Source organism: Schistocerca nitens, chromosome 7 (assembly GCF_023898315.1).
Source record: "Schistocerca nitens isolate TAMUIC-IGC-003100 chromosome 7, iqSchNite1.1, whole genome shotgun sequence".
NCBI classification, from domain to species: domain Eukaryota; kingdom Metazoa; phylum Arthropoda; class Insecta; order Orthoptera; family Acrididae; genus Schistocerca; species Schistocerca nitens.
In genome coordinates this window covers 280,328,118-280,352,348 of record NC_064620.1, presented here as the reverse complement: position 1 = coordinate 280,352,348, position 24,231 = coordinate 280,328,118, and the positions used below count along the sequence as shown (strand labels likewise).

Genomic DNA, 24,231 nt, shown 5'->3' with positions numbered 1-24,231 from the left:
CCCCATCTTCAGACGAAGACGATCTAAAAGAGCAGTGATAATTTCTCCAGCTCTGCTGTCAATGATTTTTTGAATTATCGCTATATACAGTGGCCAAAAATTTAGGTCAGACACATGTATTCTACACAGGAAATCGTACTGTACTGTGTGGAAATTTGATGTTATGATTCACGGCATCACAGTACCAATATTTTCACATTTTTCTCATTATTACAAAATTTATAGCAAAATGAAGAAAAAATGTAAAACATTCTAAGGACTTTTGTTGGAATGAAATTTCCTCTTTGCATAAGCCATTGTTTATCATGTAACAAATGACCAAGAATAGTTGCAAAAGTAGCAACATCATCTCACATTACTTTTTGTGATCCTGCAGGCGACAACATGCCTCTTCCATTGCATTGACAGTTCACCTGGTCAGATATGTCAGTTAGCAGGTACAAATGCCAGCACCTGTTAGTTGTCACAGTGACTAATCATAGAGCAACAACTGCTAGGATAAATAACAAAAGAGACGTTTTAACGTCAGTGGAGTGCGAAAGGATACGGGATGTGAATTCGCAAAACGTGATTTAAAACTGTGACACATCACAACTAAAATACCAGTTACCGAAAAGTAGCATTCAGGCAGTTACGGTTATCGCAAAGTCACAGTACAGCCTTAGTTTGCTGTGAAATGGAATTCATAGGTAGCAGAAGCAGGTAATATTCGTGGGGATTTTTCACTAGGAAATTCACTGACGCACACTGGTGGCTCTTGCTAGTGAATAATGGGACTACCTGGCCTTCGGTTGGCATTATCGTAGGGTACTGTGGCTGTCTTGAGGAATCCGGGAAAAGGCCAACTAATAGGAAGGACGGCTGCGTTACATTTTACGAGGAGGGGCTGTTCACTTATTTCCTGCTGTCGGCCGCCGCAAGGAACGCCCTCTCCCAACATCAGCAAAACAGCTGGAAATACTGATTTGGAGGCGAAAGCAATCCATTGCAAAACAAAGATCTGGTAACCACAAGCCCCAGTCAGCGGTGAGAGTTTCTCGTAATATTTGCGGCTTTCTTTCCGTACCGTAAAGTGGGCTCATTTTTAAAACGGAATACGTACATCAAAATTTTGAAGAATGAAGCAAAAAATTGGCCGGCAAACTGTGTGTTCAGTGTTTTAACCACTACCTACGTCACGTGGTCACAGCGGGGTTCTTGCTATGTCTCCGATGACCGACTGGAAATAGCAAAATACGTGGCCCTCCTTTTCATTCTATGATATGTAGCTACACAAAGGAACTGATGGTCTTGGTAAACATTTTTGGAATACAGTGATCAATAGATTATTATATTTTGACTAAAGTTCAGTCTTGATCACACCATTTATGTTTCAATGATATAGGTAACTGGTTTCGGTTATTTTCACATAACCATCATCAGACCCATGGCTCCCTGAGGATGGTAGGCGGAGCTCTCCTCGGCTGCTACGAAGTCATCAGTTGACTTCGTAGCAGCCGAGGAGAGCTCCGCCTACCATCCTCAGGGAGCCATGGGTCTGATGATGGTTATGTGAAAATAACCGAAACCGGTTACCTATATCATTGAAACATAAATGGTGTGATCAAGACTGAACTTTAGTCAAAATAGAACTGATGATCAACAAGCGTTGAGAATGTTTTGGACGTCATGATTTAGCCCTCCTCCCCCGCTTCCTTAAGAACCGGTTTCCGATTTGGAATGGATCCGTTCCATAATGAAGGACGGAAAAGTAAAATGTATTTCTTTCGCTAGGCTGGGAACACTTACGTAAACAAATAAAAGTATACCAAGTGAATACACAGTTACGACAGAAATCACTAACAGTTCGTAAGAAAAATCTACAGTTAGTACCAGACCAATAGGGTTGTTCCACAGCAGTTAAATTACAAAATATGAAAACAACCAAACAAAAACATGTGATGTGAAAGTGACGACTTTTTATAAGGGAAGTGACAGTGCAATTCTAACCTACAACCAAATGAGAGGAAATGCCTAAAAATTAATAACTGTAATAGTAATTTATTAATGTAAAAACGATGTGTGAAGGTGTTATCTAATCTATACATATCGCATACAGAAACAAATATATGATTCCAGACTAAATCCAATGAAGATGCCTTAATGTAACAGGCAGCCATAGGACGTCGTGTTACGACTCAAATTGTGCGCAATAGGCTGCACGATGCACAACTTCACTCCCGATGCCCATGGCGAGGTCCACCTTTGCAACCACGACACCATGCAGCGCGGTACAGATGGGCCCAACGACATGCCGAATGGACCGCTCAGGATGTGCATCACTTTCTCTTCACCGATGAGTGTCAAATATGCCTTCAACCAGATACTCGGAGACGTGTTTGGAGGCAACCCGGTCAGGCTGAACGCCTTAGACACACAGTCCAGCGAGTGCAGCAAGGTGGAGGGTCCCTGATGTTTTGGTGTGGCATTATGCGGGGACGACATACGCCGCTGGTGGTCATCGAAGGCGCCGTAACGGCTGTACGATACGTGAATGCCATCCTCCGACCGATAGTGCAACCATACCGACAGTATATTGGCGAGGCATTCGTCTTCATGGACGACAATGTGCGCCCCCATCGTGCACATCTTGTGAATGACCTTCAGGAAACGACATCGCTCGACTAGAGTGGACAGCATGTTCTCCAGACATGAACCCTATCGACCATGCCAGGGATAGATTGAAAAGGGTTGTTCATGGACGATGTGTCCCGCCAACCACTCCGAGAGATCTACGCCGACTCGCCGTTGAGGAGTGGGAAATCTGGACCAACAGTGCCTTGATGAACTTGTGGAAAGTATGCCACGTCGAATATAGGCATGCACCAATGCAAGAGGACGTGCTACTGGGTATTAGAGGTACCGGTGTGTACAGCAAGGTCTCGGTGTATGGTGGTACAACACGCAATGTGTGGTTTCATGACCAATAAAAAGGGCGGAAATGATGTTTATGTTTATCTCTATTCCAGTTTTCTGTGCAGGTTCCGGAACTCTCTGAACCGAGGTGATGCAAAACTGTTTTTGATGTGTGTAGTAGTATGATCCCCGACTACACCATGATTTTTGACCCGAGTTTTAAAAATCTAGAATCAACAGGAGAATACTGGAGATTTTTTGTAGTAGTCAACCACCTATCACTTTTCGAGAACAGCAGCGTACGATGGACGGACTAAGTTTTCTATTATTTGCCTATTTAATTTTATATTTTGATCCTATGTATCTTAAAACTGAGTCAAATTTTCCAGTCTTCGTTCGATTTCTACGTCTAACACAGGAAATAACAGGAACAAAAATCGGTTATTTCAGAAACCGGCTATTTTGAGTCGTTTTAACGGTCCAGCTAAACTGTCGCTGAGAAAGAGCGATATAACCAAAAACCAATTGTTTCAGCGATAAACGCCATTCCTAACTCAGGGGGGGGGGGGGGGGGGGGGAGTGCAGGAAAGGAAAGGAAGTACTGGTATCAGTTGCATCGGGACTTTGTGCAGAATCCTTTTTTCCCCTCCATCTTCAATTTACATAATACGTATCACAACTGCCGATTCCACATGGTGTCTGTTCTTGAGGAAACGTGCAAAGGTACACTTCAGTTTCAGCATCCCATCTCTGTGTGCTCGGACTTAATCTGCAGTTGATACAAGTTTAAATGTGTGCAACATTATCTATTACATATACGTCCTATGAAGATTACAGTCAGACTAAAAATTCCAGCACCACAGTATATCATGGCATCTGTGATACAACGATACTGTGAAAAGTCTCATTCCACAATGTTGTATTGTTGTTCCACTATTTCCGCTGTGTCATCTTTGCATTAAGTACCCTAATGGCCAGCGAAACGGGCCTCGAGCGGGAATCCCACATTACTGTCCTGGGAAAGCTACCAGTGATTGTAGTTTTCCACTGCCTCACACCGACCGCGCCATGTCTTGGCGTATGTAGCAGGCCTAATGGATATGTTAAAGGAAGATTGTGGTTGAGTAGGAAAACAAAACAGGTCTCCAGAGGGCTACTTACAAATTACCGGTATGTGATGGAATACCGGGCCGCAATACTCCGGACAATACACGTATGTACATTTGGAGAAAAGAGAAACAGCCGTATGAATATAAAGAACTCAATTGACAAGTCAGTACTATACAAAGAACTGAAATCTAAAGGTGGAAGGGATATAGACAAGGCCTATACAAGGGAGATGAAGACAGTATTATAGAAAGAGAAGAGGAAGTAAGGAAGAAGAAGCGAATGAAGATGAGTTGGGAGATAAACGGTGTGAAGAATTTGAGGGAGCGACAAGATCTAATTGGAGAAGATGGCATTTCCTTCAGAAATACTGAGATCGTTGGAAAAAAAACTGTTTCATCTAGCGTGCAAGATACATGAGGCGAAATACCAAAAGAAGAATGTAAATTCCAGATGAAAAAAAAAGAGAACTCAAGAATCAAGTGCTGACGTGTGTGTAAATACTACCGATCCATTAGTTTAATAAGTTGTGGTTGAAAAATACTGACACGAAAGGTAAAACGTAGAAGCCGATCTCGGGAAAGCTCAGTTTCCGTTCTGGACAAATGTAAGAAGGAACAAGTCAGGCAATACTTACCATACGATTTATCTTAGAAGATAGATTGGAGAAAGGCAAACCCACTTTTATAGGATTTGAAGATTTAAACCAAGGTTTTGACAATGTAGGCTGAAGTATGAAATTTAGTAAGTAGCAGAGACCAAATACAGTGAGCGAAACGTTATTTACAACTTGGGCAGAACCAAGGCTGCAGCTATAATTGCGGAAGGAAAGGGAAGTAGTTGTTGAGAAAGGAGTGAGACGGGGTTCTGTATCCATACACTGAGCAAGCAGCAAAGGAAACCAAGGAGCAAAGGTAATTAAAGTTCATTAAGAAGAAGGAAAAACTTTGAGGTTTGCCGATGACATTGTGATTCTGTCAGAGACGACAAAGGACTCATAAGGGCAGTGGAACCGGAATGGACAGTGTCTTGAAAGAGGGATATGTGGCTAATATTAACAAAAATAAAACAAGGTTAATGGAACATAACTGAATTAAATCGGGCGATGCTGAATTTAATTTAGGAAATTATAAGCACTAGAATTGGAACAATTTTACTATTTCGTCAGGAAAATAACTGATGGTATCCGAAGTAGAGAATGTAGACTGGCAATAGCAGAAACGCTTTCTCGAAAACGTGCAATTTGTTAACATCGAATACAAATTTAAGTTTTAGGAAGCCTTTTCTTGAAGGCGTTTACTTCTGCAGAAGTGAAACGGGACGATAAATAATTTAGACAAGAAGAGCACAGAAGCTTTTGATATGTGGTTCTACATAATAATGCTGAAAATTTGATGGCTAGATCGAATAACTGACGAGCAATTACTGAAGTAATTGAGGGAAAAAAAATTGTTGCAGAACTAGGCTGAAAGAAGGGATAGTTTGGTAGGACACCTACCGAGGCATCAAGTAATCATCATTTTGTAATGGATGGAAGTGCGTGGAGGCAAACACTGGAGGGAGACCTAAGATTGAATACAGAAACACATTCATATGGATATAGGTTGCGTTAGTTACGCAGAGAGGATACGTTTTGAACGGGATGGACTGGCGTGGAGAGCTGCTTCGAACCAGTCTTAGGACTGAAGACAAAAACAAGAACAACAACAACAGTTTAAATTGCTGCAGCCTCTTCGGTCGTTAAACTGTTTCATCGAGAAACAGCGACTACCGCCGTTCTCTTTCTTGCTCGTCAGAATTTGCTATATCGCTGCCTGTTATTGATGCAGTCACTTTTTTACTGCAATGATTTCATTAGTATATCAGTAACTGTCCAGGAAGTTTGCAGCAAAGAAAGATACGATCATGAAGTTTTGATAGCGACGGATACCATCACATTACCAGCTAACTACGCAACGCCTCAAGAAGTGAGACAGCTCGCTGACTAGGAAGTGCGTTTCAGGAGGTAGAGCGCCGACGGACGAGGCTCTCGCAAATATTTGTAACTCGATTTTCTCATAAGGAAATAGTTGTTTCCAATTACGTAACGATAATAAATAAATGTCGTGTGACTAGGGCCTCCCGTCGGGTAGACCGTTCGCCGGGTGCAAGTCTTTCGATTTGGCGTCACTTCGGCGACTTGCACGTCAATGTGGATGAAATGATGATGATTAGAACACAACACCCTGTTCCTGTGCGGAGAAAATCTCCAACCCAGCCGGGCCCTTAGGATTGACATTCTGTCGCGCTGACCACTCAGCTACCGGGGATGGACACGATAATAAAGGAACATTTAGATTTCAACCAGGATTCTACGGTAAGCTTGTTTTGCTGACATCAATGCAAAATGAGACATTTTCACTGCACTCGCGTATATACTTATTTTGGTTTTTTAGTATGTCACATTCATAGTTATTTGTCAATAAGCTCTGATACACGCTTGAGGTCCTAAATCTTTTGCGCAGACGCTATTTGTTCGTGTTGCAGTTTCCTGAGTGGCATCTACAGTTTGTCTCCGCAGGCTTTAAATGTTAGCGTATCCTAACACTAATCTTTTGTGAGTGTTCCCTGCCATTTTAATGTGCGCATCTGATACTCAGTCCGAAATCTCTGAATTTTCGCGCGATTGAAAAACCCACAAAAATCTAAAAGCTGCTCAGCCCCGTGAACAACTGGGTGACGTGGTCTAAGATGCCGTTGGCGTCATAGTGAAGTCGATAACGCCTATATTACACTGCGAAAAACCTTTCTAAATTCTTTAATAAAAGATAGGAAAACGGCTCGACTTCTCTGAAAGATATCACTAAAATACCCCAGGCATCGAAGATTTTATAAAAACTCGTTCTGATAAAGTTATTTTGTAATTGGAGACAACCTTGTAGGTAAGGCCACCACAGTTATGAGTATTCATCTTGGATATCAATAAACCGCTTCAGCTGTATACAAGATTATTCTGTAATATTGCCTACGAACCCTATTTCACATTACGTCGCTTACCCGGTAGTTACTGGTTCTCAATATGGAATTTTATGTCACAAGAGTGGGTTGTCTCAAAAAAGGTTGGAATTTATGGACGGATAAACCGTCATAGGTCGCGTGTTATCTAATTTATTGCTGCAAATACTTTTATATTGTGGACAACCGCAGCTGAAGTAATCCATATTTGACACACAAACCCGCTTCAAACTGTATATGAACCTTTATTAATAGGAACACGACCGGTTTCGTAATACCAAATCACATTTTCAGGTATACATACGTTATTAAAACATTAAGCCCTTAAGATAGGAATGAGTGGGACTAAATCTTCTCAAATTAAAATGCTGTTACCCATGACGAGCTCCTTGTTGCGGGTAACATTTTAGTTTGAGAATATTGAGTCCCCTCATTCCCATCTTATGGTCTTAACAGTTTAGAAAATGGTCCTATTCCTATAAATGAAGTTTGATATACAGTCGGAAGGTGTTAATGTGTTAAATATGAATTTATTACTAATTTCGCACATCAGATGCGAGAACTCTCATATATTTATTGCTCTGATGGCAACAATGTTTTATAGAAATTCAAAAGTAAAACTTTCTGGCAGGTTAAAACAGTGTTCCGGGCCGAGAGTAGAGCCTGGGATCTTTGGCTTTCGCGGGCAAAAGTGCTGTCATCTCTTCTCTTCTTTCTATCTGTTTCTTCTTCGTTTTGCGTCAGCGATTCTCTGCAGATTCCATATGACATGTTTCAGATTCCATCAGTTCAGTCAGTTTTTTATTTTTTTTTTTTACAGACAGTGGACAGTCCCCTGACCGAACACGCTGAGTTACGGTACCGGCAAAAACCTGAGCTACCCTAGCACGACTCACGATCTGCCCTCACAGCTCCACTTCTGCCAGTACCTCATCATCTACCCTGCAGTGTTCCTGCTTCGATAGCTCAGCGAGTGGGCAGTTGCCCGTGAAGGCAGCGGTACCACGTTCTAGACATTTCAGTTGGTATAAAACTTTATGCCGCCATCGGAGCAATGAATATATGAGGATTCTCGCACATTCCGCTGCAGGGCGAAAATCAATTCTGTAATTGGAATTTAAAATAATATTTTGAGTAAATTTGGAGCCTATATTTAATGGATATTTGTTTCTTGTTTAGGTCTATCCTCCCGCCTCTCAAAATATAGAGTAGTTATAATTAAACTTTCGCTATCTGAGAGCTCCCCCCACAAGAGACGAATTGATCGTACGCATTATGAAGAGTGCTGTCCTCAAAAAAGAATACCCCAAGACGACATCAGAAGACCTACATGTTGTGCTAAGATAATTCGAAAGTACACTGAAGTCAGGAAATCAGATTTTACCTGGATAATTTGTCTTCACTTAAAACACAATCTCGGGAACCAATAATTATACGGAATGTTTTTATTCGACTTAGTCTATTATACCAGCTCCTAAACTATTAAACATTCATCCCGAAATGTACTGTATAAAAAGAAAAGATGCAATAACGGTTCAACACTTACTAAGAGGCCAAGTGGGCAAAGCGAAAAAGTCACCATCGAAACTTGACAGTAAACCACACTGCAGTGGGTCAAAAGGACTCGTGACGTCACCACTGGTCGAAGCGGCTTCCAAACACGCTCTCTCATGAAGTGCTTCACGTGACGTGAAGTGACGTTCCGTTCCATTGACGCTGAATGTGGATGCCGTCATTCGGTTACAGGAGGGACGTTCTGCGTCACGCGACGTGAATAGAGCTCCAATGCGAACCAGCAGCCGTTTTAACCGGGCACTGGTGTCTCGTGATGCAACGCTAACGTTCCGCTAGTCTGTCAATCAGCTAAAGGCGGCCATCGGGCTAACAACCCATCCCAAGGACGCAACACTGTCAACAGCGTTGTACGCGTCCGCATCGATCTAAAACTAAAAAAAAAAATATGGTCGGGGTCGGGTGCGAAGAGGAGCCGTACAAACTCAAGTATCTAGACAGTTCATCCATCCCGAAAATCTAGAACCTTTATTAATTTTCCCTGTTATCGACATTGATACTGCCAAGATACCGGTCCCGGAAATTCCATGACTGTTTTAATTTTAAGTCTGAAGTCGGATAGCAAATGAAAAAAGAAGTTTTTGCCATGTGATATAATCACAAATTAAAAAATTCGAATTTTTTCCTTTACTTGTACCGCTTCTTGACGAAAATCATGATTCTAACATAAGTGGCCGTATCTTTTGACTGCACTTAGTTGGAAGCTTCAGTTTTATATACCGCAAACACCCTACCACTCGTATGGCTAAGGGTTTGATGTGATAAAGGGCGACATAAGCATACTTCAGGAATGCCTGAACCAATTTGAACGAAATTTGGTATATAAAAGGCGTACATGAGAAGGGATGACATGTAGAAACATCTCAAACGACCTGTTTGGTACCTCTTTCCACATGGAATACTTCAAAAGTATGAAGCGCTATTCGTCTTTTATTGGTTTCGTCTTACGCATCGGCCACATCATAAGAATCACCACTGCAGCGAGCTAGTAATTTTATCAACGTGTTTCGGGGCCAAAGATCATACCACACGTTCAGTACCACAGATACATTTTACGCTCTCTGTAGAGTCGTATGGTGTAAAACAGCGGAGAATCAGACAGTTTCCAGCGAATTTCTCGGAACGGCAATCAGTAACTAGCAATATGAAAAGGTTTTTTTTTTTTAATTACGGCTACCAGTCACAAACTTTGTCAACTACTGTATTACTTATTTATTTAGCGACATGTTTCGAGGGTTAAACCTTATCTTCAGGCTCAAAGGTACAACAAAACAACATTGCAATAAGGTCGTACTGATGTTACATAGTCTTTTCGTAAATGCTGTGGTCATCCTGTGGAAGGCGATGTCACTTTGTAAGCTGGACTGATGTTTGCACGAAAATGTTTTGTAATGGTCACTCACTTTGTTCTTTTGGCGTGGCAGTCTCCATGTGATGCGTTGCGGTGTGTCCATTTCCGTGGCTCTCTTGGTCACTGTTCACCAATTGTCATAGCAGTAACTTGGAAACATGATCACAAACAGTTCTGTAGTGCAGTGGACGAGATGGCGGTCGAAATACAGCTGGTTTCGATTTGACTATCGATTTATTATAGTGGCCAAGATAGACACGAAGCCCATGCCTACTACAGTAGTACAAGTTTATATGCCAACTAGCTCTGCAGATGACGAAGAAATTGAAGAAATGTATGATGAGATAAAAGAAATTATTCAGGTAGTGAAGGGAGACGAAAATTTAGTAAGCATGGGTGACTGGAATTCGACAGTAGGAAAAGTGAGAGAAGGAAACATAGTAGGTGAATATGGATTGGGGCTAAGAAATGAAAGAGGAACCCGTCTGTTAGAATTTTGCACAGAGCATAACTTAATCATAGCTAACACTTGGTTCAAGAATCATAAAAGAAGGTTGTGTACATGGAAGAATCCTGGAGATACTGAAAGGTATCAGATAGATTATATAATGGTAAGACAGATTTAGGAACCAGGTTTTAAATTATAGGACATTTCCAGGGGCAGATGTGGATTCTGACCACAATCTATTGGTTATGAACTGCAGACTGAAACGGAAGAAACTGCAAAAAGGTGGGAATTTGAGATGGGACCTGGATAAACTGAAAGAACCAGAGGTTGTAGAGAGTTTCAGGGAGAGCGTAAGGGAACAATTGACAGGAATGAGGGAAAGAAATACAGTAGAAGACGAATGGGTAGCTCTGAGGGATGAAGTAGTGAAGGCAGCAGAGGATCAAGTAGGTAAGAAGACGAGGGCTAGTAGAAATCCTTGGGTAACAGAAGAAATATTGAATTTAATTGATGAAAGGAGAAAATATAAAAATGCAGTAAATGAAGCAGGCAAAGAGGAATACAAACGTCTTAAAACTGAGATCTACAGGAAGTGCAAAATGGCTAAGCAGGGATGGCTAGAAGACAAATGTAAGGATGAAGAGGCGTATCTCACTACGGGTAAGATAGATACCGCCTACAGGAAAATTAAAGAGACCTTTGGAAAAAAGAGAGCCACTTGTATGACTATCAAGAGCCCAGATGGAAACCCAGTTCTAAGCAAAGAGGGGAAAGCTGAAAGGTGGAAGGAGTATATAGAGGGTCTATACAAGGGCGATGTACTTGAGGACAATATTATGGAAATGGAAGACGATGTAGATGCAGATGAAATGTGAGATATGATACTACGTGAAGAGTTTGACAGACCACTGAAAGACCTGAGTCGAAATAAGGCCCCAGGAGTAGACAACATTCCATTAGAACTACTGACGGCCTTGGGAGAGCCAGTCCTGACAAAACCCTACCATGTGGTGAGAAAGATGTATGAGACAGGCGAAATACCCTCAGACTTCAAGAAGAATATAATAATTCCAATCCCAAAGAAAGCAGATGTTGACAGATGTGAAAATTACCGAACTATCAGCTTAATAAGTCACAGCTGCAAAATACTAACACGAATTCTTTACAGACGAATGGAAAAACTGGTAGAAGCCGACCTCGGGGATGATCAGTTTGGATTCCGTAGAAATGTTTTAACACGTGACGCAATACTGACCCTACGACTTATCTTAGAAGAAAGATTAAGAAAAGGCAAACCTACGTTTCTAGCATTTGTAGACTTAGAGAAAGCTTTTGACGATGTTGACTGGAATACTCTCTTTCAAATTCTAAAGGTGGCTGGGGTAAAATACAGGGAGAGAAAGGCTATTTACAATTTGTACAGAAACCAGATTACAGTTATAAGAGTCGAGGGGCATGAAAGGGAAGCTGTGGTTGGGAAGGGAGTGAGACAGGGTTATAGCTTCTCCTCGATGTTATTCAATCTGTATATTCAGCAAGCAGCAAAGGAAACAAAAGAAAAATTTGGAGTAGGTATTAAAATCCAGGGAGAAGAAATAAAAACTTTGAGGTTCGCCGATGACATTGTAATTCTGTTTGAGACAGCAAAGGACTTGGAAGAGCAGTTGAATAGAATGGACAGTGTCTTGAAAGGAGGATATAAGATGAACATCAACAAAAGCAAAACGAGGATAATGGAATGTAGTCGAATTAAGTCGGGCGATGCTGAGGGAATTAGATTAGGAAATGAGACACTTAAAGTAGTAAATGAGTTTTGCTATTTGGGGAGCAAAGTAACTGATGATGGTCGAAGTAGAGAGGATATCAAATGTACTCGGGCAATGGCAAGGAAAGCGTTTCTGAAGAAGAGAAATTCTTTAACATCGAGTATAGATTTAAGTGTCAGGAAGTCGTTTCTGAAAGTATTTGTATGGAGTGTATCCATGTATGGAAGTGAAATATGGACAATAAATAGTTTGGGCAAGAAGAGAATAGAAGCTTTCGAAATGTGGTGCTACAGAAGAATGCTGAAGATTAGATGGGTAGATCATATAACTAATGAGGAGGTATTGAATAGGATTGGGGAGAAGAGAAGTTTGTGGCACAACTTGACTAGAAGAAGGGATCGGTTGGTAGGACATGTCCTGAGGCATCAAGGGATCACAAATTTAGCATTGGAGGGCAGCGTGGAGGGTAAAAATCGTAGAGGGAGGCCAAGAGATCAATACACTAAGCAGATTCAGAAGGATGTAGGTTGCAGTAGGTAGTGGGAGATGAAGGAGCTTGCACAGAATAGATTAGCATGGAGAGCTGCATCAAACCAGTCTCAGGACTGAAGACCACAACAACAACATCGATTTGTCGATCTATATGGTGCCAGACGTTTACATGTCTTCCACTGCACTACAGAACTGTTTGTGATCGTGTTTCCAAGTTACTGCTATGTTAGTGAGAATTGGTGAACAGTGACCAAGAGAGTCACGGAAATGGACACACCGCAACGCATCACACGCGAACAAAGTGAGTGACCATTACAAAACATTTTCGTGCAAACATCAGTCCAGCTTCCAAAGTGACATCGCCTCTTACTAAGTTTTCTTCCACAGGATGACCACGGCATTTACGAAAAGACTATGCAACATCAGTATGACCTTATTGTAAAGTTCTTTTTGTAATGCCATTTAACCTGAAGATAAGGTATAACCCTCGAAAAATGTCGCTAAATAAATAAGTAATACAATAGTTGACAAAGTTTGTAACTGGTAGTGGTAATTTAAAAAAACCTTTACATGTTTCTTGAGACAGTCACAGTCGAAAAATGGTCAAAATGGCTTCAAATTCAGTAACTAGCAAACTTACACGTTTTCTCAGAGTTCAGATGAAAGTGCAGGGCTAATTTCTCAGGAGGTACGGATGAAATGTGTAAAATTATGCACGGGGCAGTCAAATGAAAACTAGACGCACAGAGAAAAAGTAAACTGTTTATTATTTCAAAAGTATTAGTTGTAACCGTGAATACATTTATTCCCCTGTGAGACAAGATGGTCAGTGCCTCCACGGAAAAAATGTTTACGGCTGCCTACAGAAACACGAATGCAACCATGCGCGCACCGATTCGTTTCAATCAAATCGATGGCGACGAGTATCTTTCTTCAGGGCTCCAAAAATATGGAAATCGCTTGAGGAGACATCAGTACTTTATGGAGAATGTGTAAGGATTTCCCAGTGGAAGTTCTGCAGCGTACTCGAAACAACCTAGGTAACGTGTGGGAGGGAAATGTAAGTTACCAAAAATATCAAATTAAAAAAAAGAATGCATTCAAGTCAGACATGTTACACATGACGTACTGTTTAGTAAAGGATTACTTCATTAATAAAAAGTAGGAAGTTAAAGAAATTTAAAAATAAAAAGATTGTCTTATTCCACAAAATATTCATATTATAATGCGCATGTTACTGTAACATTGTTTCCTCAAGATAAGTGATGAAACTTGCTGACGTCGGGTCTTCTTCCTGAGCACAATATCTTCTCCATTATTGGGAAATACTTATCCAGTTTTTCAGACAAATGGAACGCACAAAAAATTGTGATCCACATGCCAATTGAGATGTATATATGTGTGTATTCGCTCGCGCTCGTGTGTGTGTGTGTGTGTGTGTGTGTGTGTGTGTGTGTGTGTGTGTGTGTGTGTAATTACTTTTTTAATTTTTATACTTGTAACTAAGTATATGGCTGCATGTTTGATAATTTTAAATGACGATTTGTTGTTGTATTAAGCTGTTGCAGAATGCCATGTAATCCTTGTGAGACTAGGAGAAAGAAACAGTATAAATCTGCTGCGAGTCCATGGTCACTCAGGTATTACTGGTAATTAACAGGCCAACAGGTTGGCCAGGGCAAAAGAGATGACTCCATTTGTTGGGCCGGAAACTGACCTAGCTGTCACCAAGGTGACGATAAAATCTAAACTGCAGCACTTAGAACATTGGACTCAAACCGAAAAACAATAACATTGAAAGCTAATGATACCGAAATCATGTTTAAAGATAAGTTCTGTACCCCTGTGCTTGAACAGGGGGCAGCTTAAATTCATGGTAGGTTTAATGACTGGTCAGGAAACTTCAAAAAACACATGTGCACGATGGGAATGAAAGAAAGCCCTAAGTGCAAACTACATGGTATGGGGGATCAAACTACACTACATAAATCTTCCATTACGAAGCACTGGAGGCCAAAATACACAAAATATTTGGGTCATTAATTTCTGAAGAAATAGTGGCTTACAGAACGAGTAAAGGGTCTCCTACTACTATTGCCCTGCTAGAATGACAGCGTGATATATAGCACAATAAACTCAACTGCAGGATTGACAACAGGGGGCTAACAGCATTGTTGTTTTGTCTCCCTCATGAAATCAAATCATATCAAGTTAATATCATTGAGAAAATTGCCTGTGGCTGAATAAAAAATTGACTTAATAATTGGTTAACAGTGTCGGCGTCAGTCCGGTACAATAATAGGTGCTCTAAATCTTAAAATCGAAAATAAAGCATTAGCAAGTCCAGTTTCGTGTGTCCCCTCGGGTTCTGATGTTGAAATTACGCCGTGCGGGAGACTTGAAGTTCCCGACAGTGTGTTCCACTAAAAAGGGCTATAGCAGGAGTCCCAAACCTTTAAGGTCATAATTATATGAACTGAAGATGATCCTAAACCGAGTGGCTTAAGATATGGTACCAATGGCCGGAAATCCATGTTTAAAGCGGTACGAGAACTTTAATGAGCAATTCTTTTTCACACATGTTTGTGAACTGATGACGTTTCATAACAACAGCCTGCCTTCCGCGTTGACCTTGGTGGTGCTGCCTTGAACAGTCTGTTGTGTCCACGGTGGATTTAACCACTGACCAGCTCATGCTTTTGTCGAAGATGAATCATTACTCGTTACAAGAACTCGCAGACATGCAAGTATATATGTATGGTGAAGTTGAATGTAGTCCTTATTTTGAAGTTTATAGCTAAGGGCAGAAACTTACGAGAGCTGGATATGGCTCTGAGCACTATGGGACTTAACTGCTGTGGTCATCAGTCCCCTAGAACTTAGAACTACTTAAACCTAACTAACCTAAGGACATCACACAACACCCAGTCATCACGAGGCAGAGAAAATCCCTGACCCCGCCGGGAATCGAACCCGGGAACCCGTGCGTGGGAAGCGAGAACGCTACCGCACGACCACGAGCTGCGGACAGAGCTGGATAGCCCAATACACAGAGTTCCCAATTTCGCTGCAGTTCATGCAAAGAGACTGCCAATCGTTGCTTCTGAACAGCTAAAACGAGATGAATAAGTTGCAATAACATGTAAGTTGTTAATATCAACGTTGAATCTATTGCCTTCATTCTGAAGACTGGTATGATGCAGTTTTCCACGATAGTCTACCTTGTGGAAGTCTATCTCGGCACAACTACTGCAGGCTACATCTATTTGAACAAGTTTATTGTTGAAAAGCCTTGGGCTTCCATTAAAATTTGAGCTTCACACTTCCCTCCGTTATCAAACTGACAATTCTTTTATGCCTCAGAATGTGCCCTTAGCAAATGACCCCTTCTTCATGTCAAGTTGTCATAAATTACTTGTCTCCCCTGTTCTAATCAGTAACTCCCAATAATCTGTTCACCCATCTAATCGCCAGCCTTCTTCTGTAGCACAAAATCTTAAAAGCTATTCTCATCTTGTCAGAGCAGTTAATAGCCCCCGTTTCACTTTCGTACAAGGCCCAGGTGTACATTCCTCCAGAAAGGACTTTCTGACCTTTATATTCGCTATTATCTACGCCATCTCTTTTCTGAAGTGCTTAGCATATCGTATCGAGTCCGGCTATGGTCAGTTTACTTTGCTGCCGAAATAACACTTCTGCTTTTAGTGTCTCATTTCATTATCTAATTCCCTCATCCTCGCCTGATTTAATTCGACTGCATTCCATTACCCTTGTTTTATTTCTGTTGATATACATCAAACGTCAGTAAAAGCTAAATATTCAATTCTCATCAAATTTTTGTTAGAATCACCTGGTAATGTGTGTAACTTTGGCCTCAAGTGTTTGGAACAGGATACAGCTATGGATGTTTTGCAAATTATAGTACGATAAGTGTAAGGGCGAATATGTTGCTGCATTCTTAACACTCAAAACTTTTTCACCTAGCGACATGTAGATAAATACAGTTATTTCAACAGAATGATAAATTTTAACAGCATTCAGCATCGTTTTTAAAGAAAAGCACAATGATAATAGCACATGTTAATATTCGCAGGAACTTTTCATAAAAAATATAACAGTTGAACTCCGCTGTGCCAAATGATTTCCACCTCACATTCCCCACGTTCTCCAGCTTTTTTGCTTGTAATTTTGAGTGGAAGTTGACTTCCATCACAACGGTGCACTTCTATCTTTTTCACGAAGTTGGTTCTGTAATTAGATACATGGCCTCTTTATATTTTGTCATTTTCCAGAAACCTAATTTGCGTAAAATGAAGTGGCTACAATATATTAGGTGTGTGAGGGTACGCAATACCCTTAGTAAATACAGTCACTTACTGCGCCAAGTTGCACACTGCCTGTGTCAGCTGATACACAAAAGTGCAGTTGCGAAATTAGCAAGTGACCATAGACCGCTTTTCGCGCTTGCAATATTCCTTGCAGTTTCGTGTACTCACCCAGCCGTAACTGCCCACTCCCAGGCCCATTAGAATCCCGCGTCATGGCGGTGCTCAACCGTTGAACAGAGGGAAAACAACGGACGGCTTGCAGCGATTGGGTGAAGCCTGCAGCGCATAGAACTGCTGCCGCCCTGTTCAGAGCCACCTGTCGGCGTGGCGGCCTGCCAGAGCGCTTAGTGCAGGCATTCTACTCCCTCTCTGCTGCTGCAGATATCACTGGGTGGCTGCGATCGGTCGAAAATCGATTTGTTCGCGTGCAACTTCCTATCGAAAATGTATTACAACAATCTTTTGTAGCTTATTCGGAAGATGAAAGTGACTGACAGCTCAAAATCAGTGTTAATATCGCAATAAATGCTGCAAAACCTGACCAACTTTCTAAACAGCCATGGATTATATGTACTTATAGTTAACACACTACAGGGTGCTGTGGGGTATATTAACAAAATTTACTTGCGGCAGTGTATCATATTGGGTACAGAGCTAAGGTTCCTGAAGATGAGGCTGTAGTTACTTCTAAATCAACAGCAAAAAAATTAAAACAATAAACATATTAATAATATAGCAAAATGCGTAGGTAGTAAGACAAATCTCTACGTCTGGAATTCGAAAGAAGGATAACTTCTAGATATTTTTTTCTTGCCCTTAACTCCACTCATATCAGGCAATACTTAATGCAGTGAATGATATCAAGACATATTGTGGTTCGGACTTTCCCTCTATAAACAGGTCGGCGAGCTTTTTGTTTTTTTTTTTCCTTTTGTGATGTCGCTGTGTAGAAGCCGGAAACAGCATCGGCAAGATACCTCCCTCATCTCAACATTACTTCGCGATCAATCTCCATCTTCACACACATACCAGAGAGTTTAAAAGCAACTGAAAAGCAGAGCCAAAGGAAGACTATCGAGGCTAAATGCGTAAAAGTGCAGAACGCATTAAAATTGTCATGTGTCGCCTATAAGTACGATAAGGCACTAAAATAGAAAATTTGTTCCGAATTATTTATTTATTATTGTGGTATCGGCACCGCATTTATACAGTGTGGAGTACTTGAGCAGAGATGGTTTCCAAAATAGCATATAACTTGTCCGTAACATGAATTACTCTAGGTTGGTTATAACATACACCTGCCTGTATTCATAAAGATGATTTAAATAGAACTGTGAGATGCTGCAATATTTTCCGTGTTCATGACACTTTTTTTGTATACAAATGCGAAGACATACATGTACTACGTCATTAATAGTACTTCTGCATGTCTCCCTCATGTTCTCGATAAAATAGTTTAGTTTGCTACTGTACCAGTGTCAATGGTAACCTGTGGCAAGTGCAATAACCTTGTCAATTTATGTCTCTCACTTCTTCGTCTGTGGAGCAATTTCCATACTGAACATTCCGTCATTGTTTCGTAGAAGGGGATTCGTACATGAGAATGTGATTTGAACACGTAGGTCATTCTACTGTAACTGTAAATTTGAACTGAGGTAGTACCCCTGCGGATAGTATATTTTTTTTCAAAGAATGGAACTTTTCCATGATACTATGAATGTAGTAATATTACTATGACTAATAAACACTCGTTCAGGTATCATGTTTTACGGTAGCAGAATGAACTCTTTTATTGAGAATAAGAGAGAGACATGCGGTTATTGTACAAATAAGGATACGCAAACTGAATTTTATTTGGTAGTGTAGAACATGAGAGGCAGAATATTCTCTTTACACCTGTCGCTGTTTCATTGACAACGTAGTTGATGGCTAAACTGGTAAAAGGTTGCAACGTTCTTTTATCTGTGACAACAGAAAGATGTACCGATGCGGTACGTATATCAAACGACAAAAACACAGACGACGAACTCACACTTTTTTCGTCGACACCAGAAGTAAAAAGACGAGACGAAGGACAACATCGAAATTGTAAGCAAAATCCCGGGCTATCTGTAGCTAAGCGTACACAAGCAAAAATATACGAGAAAGGTTTGCTAATTAATAAACCTGTGCTCAAGAAACTGAAAGATGGTTAGTGAAGAAGGGCATAATACTCCTTATTAATGAAATAATTATCAAGTAAGGAGATGAGCCCGGACGAAACTGAATGAAAATGACTGCTGGAACTAGCTCTGAACATAGTCTAGAACGTCCGGAAAAACGTATGGGCTAGTAGAAAATTTTCTACAAAGGTGGTACAAGTAAACAGAACGTAATTCGAAACAAGTTGCTGAACAGACGTTAGTAGGCAAGTACTGTTTGTGAACTATGCATCCCGATAAAATTCACTCATTTAGCTTGTAACAGGAGGGAAGAAATAGTAACCCATATCCGGAATTTACGTTTCGTAGCGATAGAATGGAGCTTTTCTTAACAGCATGCTGTTTACTTCTTACTCTGCGAGTTTAAAATCGTTGATTAAATGTTCTCTATCAGCAGTACGCTAACCTTCCACTTTAGGACAAGAAACGTCCAGGTACAATTGCCGCCGAGAATCTTTATTAACCCCATTATCAAACGGGCCTCCCCGCAGTCAACACGAGAGACCGATTAAGATAAAAAATGAATACATTTAACGATGCTTCCAAGAACAATAAAACGGCTGATTTTGCTCGTAAGAAGAAAGAAAACTCCTAATGAAGACGAGCTCCGATCCAAAACTATTGTGCGAAAGTTGTTATTCCGTAACAAACATCGACGATCAAACTGATAATATTACCATCACTTAATTTTGGGTGAAACTCTCTCCGCAACGCTATTTCAATTTGAAAAATTCGAGCCATTGCTTTCTGCGACTAGTTGCGGCAGTGGGACATGTTTCAATGTTTCAGTATACAATTCTAATTCAGCTAAACAAACATATTACTATTCACTTTATAGGTTAGAGAAACGCTTTGATTCCGCTGTCACGCATATAGAAACAAACACTGAATTGAGAGCCAGTGACTTGCGAAGTATGTGGGTACGAATAATGAACTTGGCCTAATGTTTTCTGCATGATAAAACTAACACATTTGCACGTGCTAGGAGCACACGCCTGCGTTCAATTTTGCGGTAGTAAGAAAAGTTCGAAGTCTTTTGGACAGGAAAATATATTTATCTGACAGCAATCGAATAAGGATGATCTGATCCTAATGACAGAAATGCATGTATTAAGTGGATGCGTTTAACGATCAGAAACCAGAGGATACGATCAGAGGTAGTCGAAATCCTACTCGAGTGACGTTTGACGCAATCGCACCTGCTACATGACAGCCGATAGGCTTGTCAGTATGTTGGGCGTATTCGTTGTCCTCCCACAAACATGGTTTGGAAACGCCTTCGGTAAACACAGTTGGGGTGACGACTGGGTGTGACTCGTTACTTCTTAACAGCAACACTACACCCAGGCAACTATGATGCTACTGCAGTTGCGCAGATTGAGAATATGTCCACTAAAGCGATTGAAAGGCTCGACTGTGTAGTTCAGAGCTATTTTCGTCGCCCTTCCCTTTCATTCGGTCGTAAATGAAGAACTGGAAAAAAAGCCTTTCAACGTATTCCGGGTGCTTTAACCGCACAATGCAACACCCGTAACAATAATGAAAGCATCTCTGAAGACACGCAGACCTGCTTAGTTCGTTCAAAAATGCGTATAGATTTAGGTGTTTTACGTTCGTTTCACGGAAAGCAACACGCAAACAATCACATTGTATTTCAAATGGCGGAATTCATAAAGACAGTCGACGATTCGGAATGGAGCGGAACGTCGCCGCCAACGATTCTATATAGGAAAGAAAGTTCTGACGTTGACGGTGCGTCATCTGGTAGCATCGGAAGTTCATCTGTTACTGCAGCGCTCACTCATGTTGCTGCACCAGATTTTGTGCTTTTGCATCTTTATTTTATTGGTTACTTTGCTTTCAATACACAATCCTAAGTTTCCCTGAAAACTTGAAATTTTTCCACAAAATAAGCCCAAAATCTGAAAGCGAGAAATTATTTAAGTTCATACATACTTAGGCAAAGAAAACGTTCGTGTACAATAAGGAACACAAAGATATAAAATATTAGAAATGACGATTGCTTAACAGCGAAAAATTCAACTCTACCTGGGGAGAAAAATATATATTTTAGACGTAATTAGGCACCTAGAAAGAAAACAGAACGATAAAGTAAGAGGACGGCATGGCTTGAGTTTTGCTCGAGAAAACATATACTCTCGACCATGTAATGTTGATGTTTTCAAATGTTTGGGTGATACTTTTCGTTTTCTTTTCGTTCTCAGCAGCGTGGGGAAAATATCACACACTCTTGAAAATTAATAACTCTAACAATGCTAGTCCCTTAGCTCTGATAATATATCCAGCCTTTATCTAAGACAGTTCCATCATGACGTCACTTTCATCTGTACAGAGGTGAGTGACGTGATGTTAACATTAATTTATCCATGATAGTACAGGTTGACGTACGTAGCTATGTATAAATTATTCGAAGAAATACACTAGTCAGGCACTTTTTATTTAGCTTGACTTCATTTCACTGGTGAGAAGAAAACAAGTTAGTAGCGAAGACGAGACTGGTTCCAAACGTATTGCAAGAAAGATGTTATTGAGTAACAAATATCCAAGGTCAAACAAATAATTACTGTCATTTAATATTTGATGAAGCTCTTTCTGCAACGTTATAGTCTATATAGCTTAATGTCACCCATATTGGGTCGATGTAATACGTTTGTATCATCGCCAGTTTTTTTCCTTTGTATTCTGAACGGTGCATTCGCCATGTGGCCGATTTACGCGTTTGTTTATATTGCCACATGATGAATGCAAAGCTGAATGAATGATGTTAGAAGTGTGTGCCCTCCGTATTGAAATGCGAGAAAAGGAGCTATAATTTACAGCAGTCAAAACGTAGTCGACAAAAAGGTACTTCTTGTGAATCTATAAATCGATGTCATAAACAAAGTATGGACTTCGTTGAGGTCTGCCACTGCATTACGAAATTTTCGAAGATAACAATTTCTTAGCGCCAGTCAGTTAATTATCCATTAGTTAATGGCACGACAGATATCATCCAGGTTCTTAATGTCGTTCACTCACCAGTTATTAACTGCGAATTTATTGAAATGACACAAAGAGTTTTTGCTGTGCCTGCCACTGACCTATACGTGCCATGACCTCACTGACACGACTCCCCCCCCCCAAAAACAAAACAAAAAAAAAATTAAAGAAAAACTTCACGTCATTTCACATGGATTGGCAATTGATGCATAAATAACATTTAGGCCTGATGATCGTAGCATATTGACGAAATACACCGTGATAATATATATTGTGTAATAAAAATGATAGAGCTAGGTTTTGGATTAAGAAACCAATTTTCTAGTACACAACTGATTCCAAAGATGGTAACGAAGCAAAGACAAACATAAGTCACCTTCTTACTCTATCAGTACTCCACTTCAAGTATGAAGTTACCTTTTTTTACTATTTAGCCACAGTTACATTTGTATTGTACAACCTTGTGACATTAATTAGGAAAGCTTTACAATAGCCAGTTCTTGATTTGTAAAAAGAGAGGTTCCGACTATGTGACCGTCTGGGGGGATGCTTTTGAGATTTAGACGCCTTACAAAATTATTTTAGTTCTTTTCTGAGCCTTTTAAAAGTGCGAAAACAACATCTGCACTGATAAAAAATAAAGTTTCAATGTAGCAGATCTCAACATTCGCGGTTTTGATTTTGTTTCGTCCGAGATGCCGCACTGACGATAACTAGGAATAAATGTACAATGGATAGAACTGTGTTCATAGGAATGCGTATTTGTGTGATTATCTGTATACGAATGAAGGCACCCAAGGTTCTTCTCTTATGTAGAAATTGTGACATTGTCTGAAAGGGATGAATAACTGAGAAACGTAGCTGTGTCAAAATATTCAACGAAGATTACGTCTGTAGTTTAAGTCGAGAATTCATAGATTATGGAAATGACTTGTGGTTATCATTGCTTGGTTGCCACTTTTGGAATGGGTTGTACACCAGAAAAATGGGCTTACAACAAGAAACCTAAGAAGTACAAAAATAGGCAAGAATTTGTTTCGATTCGTTAATACAGCATACAATGAAAATCAATAAAAGGAGTACAGGAAGTTGTCTCAGATGAAGAAAGAAAGAAAATATCTGAAAGAATGAAGAAATATTGGGCAGACAGAAGAGCAAGACACCTTTCATATAAGAATAGACTCTAACAGTCATGTTACCTAAATATCATATTAAGTTATTGTTGAACCAAATTGTATCCCTGTGTAACAACTTGTTTAGAACTTTGTATTTTTGACTAGAGTGGTCCAATGAAGGCCATAAAATAAATAATAATAATAATAAAATAACAGCATACAATGCTTCACCAAGAACTCACAATAGAGCCAATAAAATGTGGCCGAAGGTGTGTAATTGTTATTTTCTAAATAAATAAACGATATGAAAAGTGGCCGGTTGCGTTACTTCGTCACTTAAAGAGGTGATGTTATGTGACCTTCCTCGCACACATTACGATTCGACAGTGCCGCTCTGTCCCACTGACGCGCAGTACGAAACGCCCCTTACGCCTGCACTATTGCACTTTGAAGACACCGGTAACACACAATGGCACTGTTCGGCAGGGCGCTCGAGCCGTGGCGGCGATGCTTCACAGTGTGGAGAGGAGCTGTCGTCGCTTTGCGTCGTGCGGCCGTTACCTGGTGCGTGTGGACGGCGGTCGGCGGCGTGCTGCGCGGCTGCTGGGACCGGCATTGGCTCTCCGTGCTCCGCGCCCGGCGCTCTTCTGGCCGCGCTACCGCTAGCCGCTAGCCGGCGCCGCCGCCTGCGCGGAATTCCCTCCGCCCGTGTCCGCTGCCCCAGCGCAGTGCCAGCGGCGGCCCGCTGCGTCGGGAAAACCCGTCGGGCACGCGCGCTGCCGTGCCGGTCGCACGCAACCCGCAGCCCGCTTCGCACAGCCCACACGGGATCGCCGCGTACTGCCCACTCTTTCTCTCTCTTTTTAATGTTTTCAGCTGTGTGTTGTGGGAAGCGCAGGCAACAAGGTCTATGCCAGAGATTCCCAACCTGGGCGTAACTACCCCCTAGGGGTAAAATGTAA

The 24,231-nt window shown here is 40.9% G+C and overlaps 1 protein-coding gene across 2 annotated transcripts in view; it reads right to left on the bottom strand.

The window, feature by feature from the left end:
• The window catches only part of LOC126194627 (NF-kappa-B inhibitor cactus), a 107,313-nt gene extending 83,347 nt beyond the window's left edge, over positions 1–23,966 (bottom strand). The window contains exon 1 of one of the 2 annotated variants that reach the window (XM_049932790.1): positions 23,831–23,966. In XM_049932790.1, coding sequence (XP_049788747.1) covers positions 23,831–23,885 — 55 coding nt within the window. In that variant the 5' untranslated portion in view covers positions 23,886–23,966. Of the gene's footprint in view, positions 1–17,121; positions 17,183–23,830 lie in introns of those variants that run through there. The other variant, XM_049932791.1, reaches the window with a different exon arrangement.
• Between the last annotated feature and the right edge of the window lie 265 nt (positions 23,967–24,231).